The following is a 17,677-nucleotide window of genomic DNA, read 5'->3' as shown; positions in this document are numbered from 1 at the left end:
TCCCCCGGCCCCGCTGCCCGGAAGTCCTCCGGGCCGGCGCGCACGATCATAGAGCGGCGAGCAGAAAAGCGCCGCGCCGCGCGCCCTCCACCCCGGAAGCAGAGGCGCGGCGGGCCGGAAGCGGGCGGGAGAAGGAGCGCGCTGCTCTGTGGCCCGCGCGAGGCGTCCCGTCCCGGTGCCCCAGGTGTCCCCCGGTGCCCCCCGGTGCCCCCGGCTCCCGACATGTCGCGGCGGCGACACAGCGACGACAGCGATGGTGAGCAACGCCGCCCCCACCCGCAGCCGGCCCGGCGCCCCCGGCCCCCGCCCGCGCCCCCCCGGGGTAGCGGGGGCGATGCAGGCCTGGCCCGAGCGTCCCGCTGCGGGAGCGGGGCCTGGCGGGATGGGTGCAGGGCGGGCGGGCGGTAACCGTGTGCTCGCTGTGTTGGAGCAGGGCAGCCCCACAAGAGGCGGAGGACGTCCGAGCCGTCGGAGATCGAGGAGAGGCTGGAGTCGCTGATCTGCAGGGTGGGAGAGAAGGTAGGCGGGCCGGCCGGGCCCGGGCGGCAGCTCGGGGAACATAAAGTGGGTTTTTTCCCCCCTTTACGTGTGTTAGTGGTTCCTCTGCAGCAACTCCCGAATATATATATATGTATATGTATATATTTGTTTTTAATGAGACATTGAGAAAGTTGTCAGCTTTTGCAAAACCACGTGATAACAAGGGCAAGTGCTTAAATAGTCTGGTATCTTCTAAGCAATGGTAAACAGCCAGCAGATAATTATTGCTTTGCATCTGCGGGTGTTGTTGCTGGTTCCAGATGGCCGATGATGTGGAGGAGTTACCTGGGTCTGCCTGCAGCACTGCCTTCAAGTCCTGGCAGGATTTGAGGCTGCCAGGAAGGGGTTAAGAGGGTAAGGGCAAAAATAATGGTGCACTGAAAAACAAGTCGCAAAGGTGTTTCGTTTCATGCTGTGTCATTAATCAAGGCTCGGTCGCCTTACCAAGGTGTCCCTGAGGCCATGTTAGATGTTGAGTCCCAGGGGAGCACTGGAGTTCTGTGCAGGGGAGATGAGTGTTCGGGTGCAGCTCTCTTGAGGAGCAGCTGCTGCTTCTTTCAGGCAAGTGAGAGCGATTCTTTACTGCTAGTGGACCTGAGTTGTTGCTCTGAAAAAAAGAGGTGACATAAAGGGGTGTTCTCTCCTAACTTCCTTGTCTTCCCCATGAGAGTCGGGCTGGTTTGTATTGTCTGGTTGATGATGAAACTTTTTTTTAATATTTTCTATTTTAGAGTAACTCGTCTTTGGAGAGCAACTTGGAAGGCCTAGCTGGTGTTTTGGAAGCTGACCTGCCAAATTACAAAAGCAAGATACTAAGAATACTATGTACTGTGTATGTATGCAGGAGATCTGGGAGTGTGGGAGGTGCTTGCTTTTCTGTCCATAAGTTTAAACGTTTAAGGTAGTTTAAATGCCAAGTTTGTGAGCACTGTTACAGTGTAGAGTTCATTTTACTACAAACAAAAGAAATAGACGAATAAGCTTGTTACATACTAGGTATAATTCAAGGAAAATACCTCTTCACATTACTTTGACTTGAAGTGTGTACAGAGGCTCAATGCAGTTACAAGAAACCTCAGAGCTGCTCTTCGGTAGCAATGAGAACACAGTGGTGCTGAGCAATATCCTGTCTCCCAATTAAATGTTTGAGAGCACCAAAGCTATTTGCTGCTAACACTTATTTAGTTTTATTATCTGTGCTGTTTTCTGCTGCCTGTTCCACTTCTCTGGCAATGAGATGCTCATGTCCTCGTAAGCGCTGAAAAGTTTGCTAGAGCAGGGAAGCTGGGCAGATGAAGAGCTGACAGTGGACTCTGCGGTGCCTGACAGCTCTCCTTCCTCTCATTAGCAAAGAGCAGGAGCAGAGGTGCCCTGTGTCGGGGTGACCAGTCGGTGTCTGAGGGAGGGCTTGGGCAGGTTTCACAGTAGTAGGTAAGAGAAGTACGAACGAGGGACGTGGTGAAGTGGGAGAGTGTTCCAGCCTTTGCCTATGCTACGGTTTTGGAGATACTTTATTTTGTAACAATGTTTGTTAATATAAGGCAAATAGTACTTTTCCTCTAGCAGACACTCCTGAAAGTGTAGGGTTAGCTTACATGCACCCAGAAATGGTTGAGGAAAATTAATTCTTTACAATAGGGCCTGCCTTTCCCTGTGCTGTGCTTAAAATCAATCACTTTGACTTGAAAACCTGGGATCAGAATTTATAGCATAAAACGTGTACACCTCTTTTATAATCTTGCTGCTGTTGTATAATGAAATTATTTATAAACTACAAACTTAAAATAACTTTTTACTTCCTTGAATAAATTCTGTCACTTATATTATTTGGCCAACCCTCTGGAATACTCAGCAGTTAGATGTAAATAGAAGGCAAATACCTTACATGTTCTTGAAATTGGCACCCACCTTTCTAAATGACTGTAATTAAAAAACAAGCTTGTAAAATGTCAACTGTGGGATAGGGATAGAACTACAAGATCATGCTAGCACTTCTTCCTTTCCTCCCGAGACAAGTTCAACTTAAAATAAGCAGATTCTAAGGTGCTCTGCAGTTGCCAATTGGTGCATGATGAATGAACAACTAATATCATGTTTCTTTTTCTGTGTCAGTGCACGTCTGTTACCAGAAAAGCTTACTGTTTACACCACACTAGTTGGGTTGCTGAATGCCAGGAACTACAATTTTGGTGGGGAATTTGTAGAAGCCATGATTCGTCAGCTTAAAGAATGTCTGAAAGTCAACATGTATAATGAAGCAGTGCATTTAGTAAGTGGTTTTTTTGTTTTTGTTTGGTTTTTTTTTACATTTTTCCTCATGCTTTTTCTCTTTTCTTCACCTTATTGTTGCAGAAGAGATGGGCCTTTCAGTGTGTATCACAGTCTCTTCTGGCATCAATGTGCAGTGCACTGTAGATATACCAAGAGGAAATATGTGTTATGTGAGAAGTATTTCCTTCACCAGGGGAGAGAAATCATTACACTTAAAAAATTAACTTCCAACTGTATATTTTCCCAGTGACAAATTGATTTGCAGTAAACAGAGGTGCTCCCCCCTTACTTGTTCTACAGTCAGGTGTAAAATATATTAATAGATGAAAGTCATGCACTTTTATTGTGTTCAGAAGCGTATGATCTTATGGCTCCTGTGAATAAAAGAAAATGAAGAGTCTGGTGCCTGAAACTATTTTTGATGGCTGTTATCAGGCCTGTGTTTTCATTCTGCTAATGGGGGATGCAGATCAAGCAGGCAGTTTTAAGCGCTGTTTATCTTTGAAACCATTTGATCAGCTCTTGCTACTTGTAGATTTTGTCTGCAGAAAGGTATTAGGACTTCAGCAGTGTCTGGTTTAGAAGCCCAGTGCCAAGCTCTTCAGCTTCTTTGGAAGCGCACTGGTGAAAATTAAGACTCTAGTATTTCAATGTATTTTGTCAAGACACTACTGTTCAACTGTGGGATGCTTTTGCTAATAAAATCCTCATGAGAACTTTGAATGTGCTGCCACTTGGCTTCAGTTTCACCTTCTCTGGTCACACTCATATACAAATGACTTATAACAACTAAGGGAGTGGCAGTGGAAGTCTTTCCTCAGCTTTGCCAGAGACTTTTCTAAGTCTGTTCAGAGAAATGAATATCTGGAAAGTAAGTGCAACTGTTGCAGTTATTCTGAGTACTGAACTGTCTGCTTAGCCCAGATTGTGTTCGCAATACTTTTTCCCAGTGATCTGCCTTCAGATCAAAACACCACTGTTGTATTTTTTGAATACTTTTTGTGAATGTACCCTTAAGAAATAACAAGCCTTCAGGAAAAGAAATGTGAGATTTTAATTGCTAGAATTTCAGCCTGTATTCCCTGTTAAGATTGTGGTGATACTGGGAGAGCTTGTGTATTATTTAGGGCCTTGTTTAAGTCTGAAAGCAGGATACAAATCAAAAGAAAGGGGAGAGAAAAAGAAAAGAGCCACTGCTCTGCACCCTATGTTTTCTACTTAAATTCCCATTTCTGTCAGTCTGGGTTTCTTTAACTAGAGTGCAACCAAATCAAGGGTATATTCCTGCCATGATGATTTTTTTCTTCCCAGGCAAATAGGCTGTTTGATTCCCAGCATGCCATCAGTCTGTCACATTGCTGAAACCTGAAAGTGCCAGCAGTTTTTACATAGGCTCTCTCTGTGTAACTGTCTGTATTTATCAATAAATAAATACAGAAATTATTAGAGTATAATGGCAGATTAATGACAGATCCTGCATTGCTTTTTCATTATGCACATCTGGATTCACGAAGCAATGGATCAACCCATCCTCACCGTTTTAGAAGTCTTTTTCCTTACACTTCTGTAATTTTGGTGATCTGATGCTCTTTAGAGTAGATAGAAGCACAAGGTTTTTTACTGTAGTATCAGTTTGCATGTCTTTGAATGCATACTGGTGTTTCCCACCCTTCCTTAGTTAGACGTATTATTCTTGCAATGTTATTGCCGTGAGACAGGCCACAGATGTTATAATGGATGATATATTAGGCAGCATTTATGGTTCTTGTTTCAAGGGGCTCAGAAGTAGGTCTGTACAGTGGGTGGTGTTTCTGCCTCTGTAGTACTGAATGAATATTGTACTTTTATTAATGCTTTGTTTTAGTAGTTTAAGTAATGTTTGTTCTTGTGCAATCATTTAAAAATGTTCATGTAAAACAATTTTTGATCTTTTTTAGGTTCGTTTTCTGTCTGATCTTGTGAATTGTCATGTAATAGCCGCACCTTCAATGGTAGCTATGTTTGAGAACTTTGTGAGTGTGACTCAGGAGGAGGACGTACCTCAAGTAAGCAAAGGATCTGTAGGCTCCTCTAGTTCTGTTTTCACAATTTTTCTGTGCCATTGCTTCTGTATTTATGCTTAGGACAGGGAAGTTCTAGAAGTAGCAAACTAAATGGACTCTTGTGTGCCTGTGGCAATTAGAAAATACACAGATATGGTAAGGAAGTATGATCTTTTATAGCGAGGTAGCTGAAGTTAATTCATTTACTTTGACAAGGGCGTAGTGCTTGGCATGTTCTGCTATATTGATAATCTGCAGAAGGACTGTGAAAGTCATAGCATTTTCTAAGTCTGCATGTCACAGTTCAAGTTAAAAAATATACATTTCAAACAAGAACTTATTTTTTTCCTGACTTGACAGTCTAGTCTTTAACTGCTTGTCTTTACATCCTCCCAAAATAATAGTTTTCCTAATGTTTTAATTTAAATTAAAATGGAGCATGTGTACAAAATCTTTTGGCATTTACTTGTATACTTAGATTTCAGTATATTTCTTTCCTATAGGTACGCTGTGACTGGTACATGTTCGCATTTCTGTCATCTTTGCCTTGGGTTGGAAAGGAGTTATATGAGAAAAAGGATGCTGAAATGGATCGTCTCTTGTCTCAGACAGAAAGCTATTTGAAGTAAGTTGTAACCCATGGGTATCTACTTAAGTATGGATTGATAGCTTCAATTTTTGCTCACTAAAAGGTATTCTAAAGCCTTAGGTCTGAACCATTCTGCAGGAAAAAAAAACTTAAAATAGAATAGATGGAGAGATTTGGAAAAATGTTCATGTCTTGTCTAGTTCGAGGGTGTGTTGAAGACTTTGTTTTCTCATGCTGGAGCAGCTGCAGTTGTGAATGTGCTGTAAACACTGATGGATTGTTGTTTTAGTGCTCTGCAGTGTGACTTCTTTCTGTCTAGGTGCCTGAAGTTAACGTTGCTAATACGTGATAATAGATTTTCTAAGAAATCACAAACCTGTTTTTTATATACTGTAGACTTAATCAGCTGAAGACATCAAATAGTAGTACACTTTCAATAGGAAAAACATTGCTGCCCTAAATTAGTCTTTTAAAGATCAGGTTTTCCTTCCCATGTAAACAGACGCCGCCAGAAGATTCATGTACCCATGCTACAAGTTTGGACTGCTGATAAACCACATCCACAAGAAGAGGTGAGCAAACTTTACATTTGCATTCTTTCAGAAAGTCTGAAAAACAAATTTTTGCTAAGGTGTTCTTTAATCATGAAATTAAAAGCCATGTCTAAAACTATTAATGCTTTGAAGCGTCTCCTGTTTGCCATTAACGAGTTTTATGTGAGGAATTCTCTTCTAAGTCTTTAATCTAAATGTAAGGTTGTATTGCATCAGTAGAGAGTGTATTGTTTGCTGACAGACCCCTGAGGAAATGTTATGAAGTGAGCAATGGTTGCAAATTTTAGTATTTGTTGTGGAATTGAAGGTGCAGGGCTTCATGTTAAAAGGACCTTTGTGAGAAGCACAATGTAATTCCTTACTTATCCCTTAATCGTGGAATTACAGAATCATTTAGGCTGGAAAAGAACTTTAAGATCATAGAGTCCAATCGTTAACCTAACACTGCCAAGTCCACCTTAAACCATGTCCCTAAGAACCTCATCTACATGTCTTGTAAGCACCTGCAGGGGTGGCGATTCAACCACTTCCCTGGGTAGCCTGTTCCAATGCCTGACAACCCTTTCAGTGAAGAGGTTTTTCCCAATATTCAGTGTGAACCTCCCCTGGTGCAACTTGAGGCCATTTCTTCTCCTATCACTTGCTACTTGGGAGAAGAGACCAACACCCTTCATGCTAAAACCAATGTTTTCCCTCTGCAAGAATGAAACTTCCATCGTGGCTTTGCTTTCTCAACTCTAGGGAGTGCTGAACAAATATGTAGAAACCATATACAGCACTTACCATGCCATCTTTCACAATTAAGCCAAAAATACTGGAGAGGAGAGGTGTCATCTGGCTAGTTTGTGCCTTTTCATATTTTCTTGTGTTTTTTATGTGTGTGTTTTGTTTTTTCTTCTAAGTTTGAGAACAGACTTAGTTGGAAAGTGAGATCTGAATTGATCTTCTGGGAAGCTTTGGAAAATGGCCCTCTTACATTTTGTTTGGTGTTCTGATTAAATCACAATCTTAACAATTGTCTTGTTAACCATAATTTGGAGAGATAGGCTGTCTGATTATGATTAACTTGTCAACATGAGTATTCTGGCCGTCCAGTATCTGAATTTCCATATTTAGTTCAATAGAGGAGAGATTAGCAGAGCGCTTTTGAGACCATGTGTTACCCAGAGTACAGCAAACATGACTGTTCACTTCAGGTGTTAGTTGTTACTAGTTTGTTCCCATTTTGTAGTGTGATTATTTCAGTAAATGCAAAACACTTCCATGTGAAGACATTTCTTGCACCAGCTATAACTTGAAACTTGCATTCAGTAAGGTCAGAGGCCTCCAGAGTTCTTGGACTGATTTTAGCAAGAGAGTAATTAAACAAAGCCAGACTATTGCCAGTTGCACCCACCTCTGGGAGAATGCTGAGACTCTCAGTTGTTTTGAAAACCATGGCAAAGGTATTTAGTATTTGATAGTATTGTATTTGTCTTGAATAGTAGTTTTGATTGCTTTTGAAGCAGCATGGCAGTCCCACAGAATGTCTTTCAAATTTTAATGTTGATATGATGTCTGTTTTAATACCACCAATAAGCGGTGCCTGAAGTCATGTTCACTGCTGTAGTTTTGCTGGCAGATCCAAATGATGGCTGTTGTGCTCAGGCTCCTGGGCTGCCTCTTTGTTTTTAAAAACCTGCCAGTGGTTAAATTTTACTGACGCACCGTTGTGTGGAATTAGCAACAGCTCTGGCGTTTAGAGTTGTTAAATTGTTTCTTGGTTTGCTGAATCTGTAGTTTAAGAAACTGTTTGTTTGTTTGTTTTTCCTGCATGGAATATGGAATTTAAGAAATACATTTCTAATTGTTCAGGGACCTGCCAGCTTTGTTACAAGATTCAGTGCATCTCATGTTTCTCACTTTTCCTTCAGTATTTAGACTGCCTTTGGTCTCAGATTCAGAAGCTGAAAAAAGACCGTTGGCAAGAGCGACACATTCTGAGGCCCTACTTGGCTTTTGACAGCATTCTTTGTGAAGCGCTGCAACACAATCTGCCTCCGTTCACTCCTCCACCTCACACTGAAGATTCAGTTTACCCAATGCCAAGGGTTATATTTAGGATGTTTGACTACACAGATGACCCTGAGGTATGTGATTGCTGTGGGGGATGGTGAGTGGTTTTCACGTTTAGATTCCTGGGGCAGTATCGGTCAAAATGTGGTGTCCCCTCTCCCAGGATACTGAGTGGTTTGAAGACCAGCACCAGTTCTGCTTTGGTACTTCTGTAGAAATGAACTAAGTGACCAAGTTACTATACAAATCAAATCTGTGAGGAGCAGAATTTGGGGAGTGAGGTGTTGGGATGCTTTCATTTAGAGTGACAATGTTGATTGAATTCTCTCATGTCTCTAGCAAAACTACTTTCACAGACTTAGACTTTCCTTCCATAAAGTTGGTGAATTGAGCCTTTTTCCAGGGTAGGTATTTATTGTGAAGGTTAAAGACTGTTGTTTACTATCTGTTAAAATCTATTGATGCATATTTTGGGATGGAGGAGTGCTTATTCGAGTGTGTGAAAGATCCGTCTTAACAGTCTGCCTCCCACGTTGGTCAGCAGCAGATATGTAGACAAAGGTGTATAGGAGTAGGAAAATAATATATACTGCTTTCCCTGAGTGCTTTTATAGTTCCCTTTGCTTTAAGTCTGCTGACTTTTACCTTTGTTTATTGGCCTTTGCTTTTTCCAGTGAACAGGACCATGACTGTGTATTCTTTCCACTCTATCCTGGCCATTCCTAGATTTGCTTCTTTAGCATATTCCTGCTTAACTGTGATTTTTTTTTTTTTCCAGGCTGTGTGGTGGTAGCCTTGCCTGATAGCTCCACAGAGCAAAGGAAGAAGTGGATGCTCTATGAACTTAGAATTGTGTTACATAATTATATTACCATTTATTTTTGTAATGAGTCCTAGTGTTCACTTTGTTTTAAACATAAATCTAAAGTTTGTGTGGAACTCTTAGTCACACCAGCTTCTCAGTCCTGAAGGATACAGGGCAGCTGAGATGTCTCTGTTTCTATGGGGATGTTGGATTTTTTTTTCCCACCTGTAACTTTTTGTAATATAGCTTGCTGCCTGTAGCACCACTGCATTAGCAGTGATCTTTCATGACTCTTAATTCTTTCTTACCAGGGCCCTGTCATGCCTGGGAGCCACTCTGTTGAACGATTTGTGATAGAAGAGAACCTTCACTGCATCATCAAATCCCACTGGAAGGAGAGAAAGACTTGGTAGGAAGAGCTTAGAACTGTGTGCCCCTGGCATATTTTATATGCTGCCATGGGTTTGGTGCCATCAGGGTTGTGCAGAGTCCTGCATGGGTTAGACACAAAATCAAGACTAAACATTTACTAGAGCATGTGGTGAAACTTGGTTTACTACCTTTAACTGTATTAAAACTGTTGCCTGGAATACTGTGGGTCAGTAATACCTAGATAATGGAGAGTCTGTATGATCCAGAGGGACAGTGGCTCCTTCAGAAGGGAATAGCTTTGTAAAATAGGATGTGCTGCCAAAAATTTACAGACACACCTTACTTTTCATGAGAGCACCGTGGAGAGTGTGTTTGTGTCCTGCTTCGTGGGTGGTCGAAGCAGCTGATTTGTTGGGACACTGTGAGGCTTGAGCTGGTTTGCCTGCAGCTGACTGTGTGCTGGTGTTCGTGAACATGCTTCTGCTTCCTGCTCCTCCTTGTTGCGTTTTTCTTTCTGGAATTAGGTGACAGAGATAATTGATCTCGCTCTGGGGAGCCACTGTGCAGGGCCAGCAGATTTCATTAGTCTGAATTCAGCCATGCCAGGAAGCAGTCAGGGCACATCATTTCTGCCTGAGCAATGTCTGATGTGGGTGATTAATAACTGAGATGGTTTGTCCTAGGTGATGGTGTGCTTCCAAATGAAAAACACTGAACTTTGTATAGTATACAGAAAAATGGGCAGAAACAATGGTTTTGGTGATGGCATGCGATAAAGTTTTTTTTTGGTTTAAGCTGTTTGATTCAGCAGAAACTAGAAATTCAGTGTTGTTGCAGTTACTGGGATAGTCTTTTTAATTCTTAGAAGAAAGCAAAAGACTAGAGGGAGATACAAGGTTTGCCAGAGAGGTAGAAGTAAAATCAAGAGAGTATCAGTTGTTTGCTTTGTAGTAATGGTAGGTGATAATGAGCCGATTAAAAGCTGAAGGATTTGAAGCCTGAGAGTTTCTTATATAGTTCTGCTTTCAAGTAATTCTGAACATCTGGGTGTTGCTTGTTTTTGTTTCGTTTTTTTTTTCCCTTTTCATATATGCATGCCAGAATTACAGAACACCATAGCAATTTATGCAGAACTGCTTTGCATAGCAGTATTGGGTTCAAGTGATGTAACTGCACAGAGTTAGGATACATCATTACAAGTCATAGTTTGGGGAATGATGGTGTGTTCTTGTGGTATTTCTGTTTTAAGTGTTCTGTGGATTGATGGACAGACTTTGGAGGGATTGTTGATTTGTTTGTGGTGCTTTTGTGTAGACCCTTGCCCAGAATTAAGCATTTTCTATAACTTTTTTGCTTGCTCTTTACATCACATTTGCTGTGTTATGTTTTAAACTAAATGTGTCTATGGTTTTGCAGTGCTGCACAGCTCTTGAGCTATCCAGGAAATAACAAGATCCCCTTGAACTACCATATAGTAGAGGTATGGTTTTTACATATGACCTCTTTTGTAGTTTCATTATTTCACAAGTAACATTTTGTAGCTAGTTCCATGATAGGTCCATTAAAATACAATTTGATTTGAGAGTCAGCCAGAATCTTAATGAATTCAACCAATGGCTTTTAAATGAGTGGGTTGTGTATGGTTGAATGTTAAGTTTTATGCTTCTTGTTCTCATTTTAATTTGGTGCATGGGAGTCAAGTACTGTTATTTCTTAGTGCACTAATAATCGAGGTTGTGGCGTTTCTCAAACTTCGAAAGTTTTACACACGATGCTTCTAATGCATCATGCAGCCTAAGAGATGTCTGCATTTGAGTCACTTTTTGTTTAAAAAAAATGAATTAAAATACAAGAGGAAAGGGTCACAAATTGAAATACAAGAAACTACATTTGAACAGAAGAAAAGTATTTTTTTTACTGTGAAGTTGATTAAACACTGGAAGAGTTTGCCCAGAGAAGTTGTGGCGTCTCTATCCTTGGAGAAGGTCAAAACCTAACGGGACAGCCCTGAGCAGCCTGCTCTAGGTGACTGTCTTATGCAGGGAACTTTTGATTAGATGAGCCCCAGGCAGACTCAATCGTTCTGCATTATTTTATGTTTGAATCTTCTAAATTATTTTGTTCTACACTCCCTGAAAAGAACTTACAGTGAAATAGCGGTGTGTTTCCTCTGGGGCATCCTCCATATTAGAGAATATAACCGTAATGTGTATCAGAAGAGTAGTATAGGTTTTCTTTTGACGCCCCCTTTCAAGGATCTGTTTTCAAGATGCAGAGCTATATAAAACTTCATTGATTTCCACCACAGAGCTATATAAAACTTCATTGATTTCCACCAAAAGCTGAAAGGGATTGAGAGATTTTAGTAATAATGGCAACATGTCATATAAAGGCTTTATGAAGAAGTAACTATAAGTAGGACTTTCAGAGCTAATTATAACAAGAAATAACCTTATGTCTAAGATTTATCTTAATAGAAGTGGGATTGAGAATTCCTTTTGACACCAAAATGCCAAATATTCTGACTGCTATAGAGTTACATTACTTTTGGCCAGCTCATTCTTTTTGTACTCTGAATTCAGAACAGAGGAATCTTAAAATTAACAATAATTTTCTACCTTAACATCAAAGTATCTTTAGTGGTCTTCAGTATCTTCAGGTGCTATATATGGCTGTATGCTTTATGCTCAGCTGTACACTAATGCCAAAAAATAGTTACTATGATTCCTGATTAAATAAGTTATATAACGGCCCTGGAAATCATTTGATTCAGAAACATGTAGGGTGTGAAAATAGCAAAGGCTTGTGTAGATTAAATTACTGGAAAGAACTGCAAGATGGGCATACAAGTTCTTTGACTACTAGTGTAATAATTTCCTTTGTTATTGTAATAATTTCCTTTTTCTTGCCATTTTGAGTTATTTTTATAAATTAAGGTCATTACTTGTCTGTGCCTACTTACTTTTAATGAAGCTCCAGAGTTTTTAATGCTTAGGTTGCATTTTTCAGGCTTCTGTTCATTCTGCTTTCTACTGCTCCCTTGTAAGGTCTCTTTACAGTCATGTTGGTGATTTGTTGCTTTCAAGAACAGTTCAACAGTTTAATCTCTGAAATTTCCCTAACTTTGTCAGTAAGTCACAGAACTGTAGAAATAATACAGTCTAACAAATAAAGGAAAGTGTTATTTAAGGTTCAGAACATAAGTTAGGCAGAAGTAAGTGTAGCCTGGAAGTGGTGGTCAGTACCTTCCTGAGCATGCCTACTTTTGAGTTTCCTGAGGCTCCATGTCATAGTTTGTCAAGCCAAGCACAGAATGCCTCATGCTACCTGAAATCTGTGCAAAACACTGAAATGTGATGCCCTTCTCTCAGTAGCTTCTTATAGACATATATGTGGATATTTCTCATAGCTGTGAACAGAGAATGTCTGGGCAGTGTTACTGGCTTCTTGGACCACCGTGCCCTGTTGTGCTGCTACAGCATTTGGTACAACTTGCACTCAACAGAGTTTGGACATTCAGGTCATTGTCCTGATCTTTCTCGTGGCCTTGTAATTTTCACAAAGTATAGTATGCCAGTTTGAAACACTTAATCTGAGCATTTGATAATGAACATCTGATGAATATCACAAGTACAGTTTTATGTGGTATCTCAAATGGAGAATGACTGATCCAGTTATTATTTCCTATCCTGAGAAAAGGAGCAGATTTCTACCTAACAGGGTCCTTTTTGCCCTATCTGTCTTAACAGTATGTCCAGATTATACTGTCATAGAAAGGTTCTCCAGGTCCTTGTAGTCTCTTCATGCTTTCAAGTCCTTCCTTAGAACAAGTTCTAGTCAATATGTTTTCATGTGCTGTTTGTGGAGGCTATTTAGAAGTGGGCATTGATTTCTTGCACTAGTAAGAAGATTTTCTAAAGCTTACACATGTAAGCTTTGATTTTTCTGTGTTTATTCAGAATTTTAAAGAAAAAAATGAGCAACTGTAATGAATCAAAGTTTCCTGATTCCTTTGATGTAATTTAAATCTAATGGAGAATGCATGCAAAAGAAACAGAAGCTCAGGGATGAATGTTATACAATTATGATCTTTTTGTAGCCCTCGAAGATTGACACATGATTATTATAGGCAAACTCGAAAATAAAAACACAAATGCTTACTGCGAGATTGTTTTTACTTTTCTTAGAAGGATCATTTGCCAAGGAGTACTGAGCATATATTTTTGTTGTATGAAATGCTGGCTGTAATTTTCAGTTGAAAGTTGTGGCTTTACTTATTTAAGTTTTTGCATGGGAGAAAAGAGGAAATGATGTAAAAGACATAGATGTAATTTTAATGCAAATAGCCTTTCATATTAAATACTTAGTCCTCATTTACTAAGTTTAATATTTCTATTATTTAACAGGATCAGATGATTTCTGCTTTTCTGAGATCATGTGGTAGCACTGCAGTAGGTCATATTATAACTATGGCCATTTCTACAGTTACTTGGTGTATTTATTAGACATAGTAGATGTATAATGCTGGTGTTGTGTTAGTGTGGAATGATAAGGGCAGTTAGAGGAGACTATATTAATACAATGTATGATTACCACTGCCTTTAAGTTTCTCTCTTTTTCCTGGAACGTGCATTTGACAGAATAATATGGGCCTTTTTGGGTATATACTTGTTTAAGATGGGCTGCTGTTGTGAAGCTGAGGGTTGTGCAGGTCACGTTGGTCTGTACTCTTGATTCTGTGCCTTTCTCTACTACAGGTAATATTTGCAGAATTGTTTCAACTTCCGTCTCCACCACACATTGAAGTCATGTACACTACACTCCTGATTGAACTCTGCAAACTTCAGCCTGGCTCTTTACCACAAGTTGTATCCTTTCTGTGGTGCTGGAGAGCATTTATAAAATGGAGTAATTGTTTTGTTTGTTGTGTAGATCATGGGATAGCAATAAATATTGGCACTATTAGTATTTTACAGCACCTATGTGAAACTTTGCCTGTAACAGTTGCATGAAAGAATAGCACAGCCACTTGGCACAGGTCTAGATTTGCCAAGTATGCAAGACTCTTCAGCTTTCTGGGAAGTGTTCTGGTACTTCCTCCTTCCCAAGAAGTGCTGTCTTTTTGAGGGGATAAAATACAATATTCCTGTTTGCCACTGCAGCCTGCTTAGGTCTGGACAATGTGTGGCATGGTCACAGACATGTACAGGCTGAGAAGGAAAGGAAATGACAGACATGATCTTTTGTTCTAGCCACTGTGTGAGTGCTCCTGCGCTTTTTTTAAGTAGGAAGTATAGCAGATGATTTAAAGGAGCTTGCCTGAGTTCCCACTCGGTGCTCCCACTAGGAACATTCAAAAGGTCAGTAGTCATCTGTCAGCTCCGACAGGGTGGCTAAATGCTGAGGAAGCAGGCGTGACTCCCAGCTAATTCTGGCTGTTACATTGTCCCTACTTTGCTGCTGTTTTAGATCATGTTAGATCATTGTTTGAGATCCAGCTACAGACTGAGAATGGAGAACAGATAATTTCATGCCCAAATTTTCATTCTACTTCATGATGCTACTCACTGATTAGAGCCAAGTCTACTTCTAGAATTGGACAGACATCCATTCAGAAAGTTTTAATGTTAATAGGGGCAGTGTAAGAAGCATAAAAGCTGTGTCAGGTAGAGTCAGTGTAGACTTACTTTCTCAAGCCTTCAGTGATGATCAGAGACTGTGGATTAGCATCAACAGCAGCCCGTGCAGCTGGACTGGTGAGGTTCCAGAAGTGCTCCATGAGAAGATTGGTGTGTGTTCATATCAGTGCAGTTTTGCTTGTTGCATGATGCGAATGGAAGAAGCCAACAGTCTGATTGCAGTAGTGGGAGAAAATCAGGCTGGGTTTAGAGGGCGGAACTCATCATATGCTTCATTTACCTGATCTTAGAGCAGACCCAGAGACCTTTTGGTGCAAAAAGTTGATGACATATTAAAAAACTGAAAGGAGTGACATCCGACTTCTAGTGCTTTTCTGTAAACCTTAATAAGAAACTTTCAGCTCGCACAAGCCACAGAAATGCTGTACATGCGTTTGGATACAATGAATACAACATGTGTGGACAGGTAAATGTGTTTCAGAGACTATTGAAAATATTCCTCAATATCCAATTTACAGGAAGAATGAAGAGTCTATGGAAAGAGTGGTCGGAAATCCTTGTTAGAACCTCTTGATGCTATTCAAAATGTTGTATGGGCTCTGGATTTTAGCAATCTAAAGAGCAGGTGGAGGACTGACTCATTGCTTGCCTCTCCTTCCCAGAAGCACTTGCCCGGAGGTCACACATCTAGCTGGAAGTGGAGTTAATGGCCTATGTGCTACCCAGGGGAGGGAGGGATAGCGGTTTTTGCTCTTTGAGTGAACTCTGCATTGTGTAGGAGAGCTGTTAATTACTCATGAAAAATGTGAAAGTTGCATATTCACCATTAAGTTTACATTTTAATTGTTAGTTTAATAGATCATCTCTTTGTATGAAACAACAGAACACGGCAAGCTATCTGGCCATAAAAGCTTCTTTCTGACTTTCTGAACTCAAGTTTTTTTAATCTGTCAACATAAATGCCTGTTTAATGCTATAATAGCTTTAGAATTTAGGCTTACCTTTGAAAAGTAGAATGCATTTTTAAGAAAGTCTCAGCTGAAAGCTTTTATACTCTTCTGACATTTAATGGAACTTTCTTTTTCTTTTAATAAAGATTTATTAACTGGTTTTCCCACCACCTGAGCAACTTCCAGTTCCGTTGGAGCTGGGAAGATTGGTAAGTTTCTCTTCTTTTGATTCAAACCTGATATTGCAAAAACCTTGACATTTCAAACTTACACAGGAGGTGTCACAACATAGTGGCACTGTTAACTGCTTTCATCTGGCTCTTCAGAGATCTTTCTTAATCTGTTCACCACCACTTGGTGTAGATTATTTTGATAATCTCTTCAGTCACTGTATTGTCCCTGATGAATTTCCTGGTAAATCTCAAGCCAGTGTAAGCATTTCCTAAACAGGGGAAGTAGAAATGTGATTTATTTAATTTGTCCTGCACGCTCAGTCAGCTGCTGGCAAAATTTCCGAAATAACTGCTGAGTTTACTTTTAATGGTTTGCCGTGACTCTTTGTATCCTGTATTCATTCTGTAATCTTGCTCTCTGTCCTACCCTAAACCTTTTATGATAACCTTTGTCCTTGAGATCTTGTGATTGGTTTCCCTCCTGACAAATCCTGGTGCCTGAAGTTCCATCAGAGCTGGCCCTTCAGTCCACTCTTACCATGCCAAATCTTGAACTCTCATCTCTCGCAGAAGCTCCCTGGACTCCATGAATGCCCAGCCACAGGTTCCCCTGAGCTTTCCATTCCAGGTACCCTTGTGGCACGAGAGATCAGCCTGGGGTTAAGTTGCCCCTACAGTAGCTTCCGCAGCTTTCTGCCATACATTCCTTCCATAGCTGATCTGCCCAAGTGTCATTGTGGAGAGGGGTGCAGCTCTTCTTGTGATACGTTTCTATGGCTTTAAATTTCTGCTGTTGTCCCCATGTGGAGTTAAGTGCTTGCTGGCTGTCCTAAGATACATCCATATTGACTGACCCGACAGCAGTCTTCAAGGAGCTGATTTTTCTTTGCCTGGATGTTCCTTGATGGCAATGTCTGCTCTCACGAGCTGCCACTTTTCACAAATCTCACAAGTGACTGTATTCGAGACTTCTCTTTATCTGAAATACATTTGGAACCAGCCAGAAGTTCAAAAATTCCTCTTGAGAGAAGAGCAGACTATGAAATCACACCAAGTTCATTTCCTAAGGACAGGAAAGGCCAACTAGCTGTAAGCACAAATTATATTTAAACAGCTGGGGAAAGGGAAGCTGCTTGAAAATGTATCACACAACGATGAGATTCCAAGAATGCTAATGGCCAGTGAGGAAATAGTGATAAGCTTACCTCATTGTCTCAAAATTGCCTACACTGTAAAACTGTCAAGCGCTCCAGTTGTCCTTAGACCATGATTGTTTTGTACCAAGTAGGCCAAGCCAAAAAGAGATTAAAGCACCAATTCTTTTGCTAAAAGCGATCACATTCTATCCTTTTATAGGTCAGATTGTCTTACTCAGGACCTTGAAAAGCCCAAACCCAAATTTGTGAGAGAGGTTTTGGAAAAGTGCATGCGGTAAGTAAGATCTTTTAGTAGTTGCATTCAAGGCAAAGTTTCACCTTTGCTTCTGGAAACTCGTGGATTCCTTGACTCATCTTCTGCATGTCTATTATTACAACTCAGTTTCAGTTAAGAGATGACTCAGTTGTTTGTATTATTTTAGTCTGGTTTTACCTGCTGTAGGACACTTAAAACACTACTTCTGAGAGAGAGAGAAACAGGTGGAGCAGGTGGTAGTGAGCTGTCTATCCCAGGTATGCACACCTGTAGT

At 40.5% G+C, this 17,677-nt stretch overlaps 1 protein-coding gene across 4 annotated transcripts in view; it reads left to right on the top strand.

Annotated features, from left to right (window-relative positions):
- Positions 1 to 116: 116 nt before the first annotated feature.
- NCBP1 (nuclear cap binding protein subunit 1) overlaps positions 117 to 17,677 on the top strand; it is a 31,283-nt gene continuing 13,722 nt past the window's right edge. For 2 of the 4 annotated variants that reach the window (XR_013923549.1, XM_080363073.1), the window contains exons 1-14: positions 117 to 256; positions 434 to 519; positions 1,272 to 1,372; positions 2,653 to 2,809; positions 4,749 to 4,856; positions 5,357 to 5,478; positions 5,945 to 6,014; positions 7,910 to 8,125; positions 9,168 to 9,265; positions 10,645 to 10,708; positions 13,986 to 14,096; positions 15,269 to 15,333; positions 15,964 to 16,026; positions 17,347 to 17,421. Coding sequence is in view for 3 of the 4 variants with exons in the window: in XM_080363073.1 (XP_080219199.1) it covers positions 223 to 256; positions 434 to 519; positions 1,272 to 1,372; positions 2,653 to 2,809; positions 4,749 to 4,856; positions 5,357 to 5,478; positions 5,945 to 6,014; positions 7,910 to 8,125; positions 9,168 to 9,265; positions 10,645 to 10,708; positions 13,986 to 14,096; positions 15,269 to 15,333; positions 15,964 to 16,026; positions 17,347 to 17,421 (1,370 nt within the window). In the remaining variant the exon portion in view is untranslated. Of the gene's footprint in view, positions 257 to 433; positions 520 to 1,271; positions 1,373 to 2,652; positions 2,810 to 4,748; positions 4,857 to 5,356; positions 5,479 to 5,944; positions 6,015 to 7,909; positions 8,126 to 9,167; positions 9,266 to 10,644; positions 10,709 to 13,985; positions 14,097 to 15,268; positions 15,334 to 15,963; positions 16,027 to 17,346; positions 17,422 to 17,677 lie in introns of those variants that run through there. The other 2 variants (XM_080363074.1, XM_080363075.1) reach the window with 2 other exon arrangements.

Source organism: Nesoenas mayeri (assembly GCF_963082525.1).
Source record: "Nesoenas mayeri genome assembly, chromosome: Z".
In the NCBI taxonomy this organism is placed as follows: Eukaryota; Metazoa; Chordata; class Aves; order Columbiformes; family Columbidae; genus Nesoenas; species Nesoenas mayeri.
The sequence above is the reverse complement of the archived record's forward strand: the minus strand, read 5'-3'. Positions and strand labels throughout refer to the sequence as shown.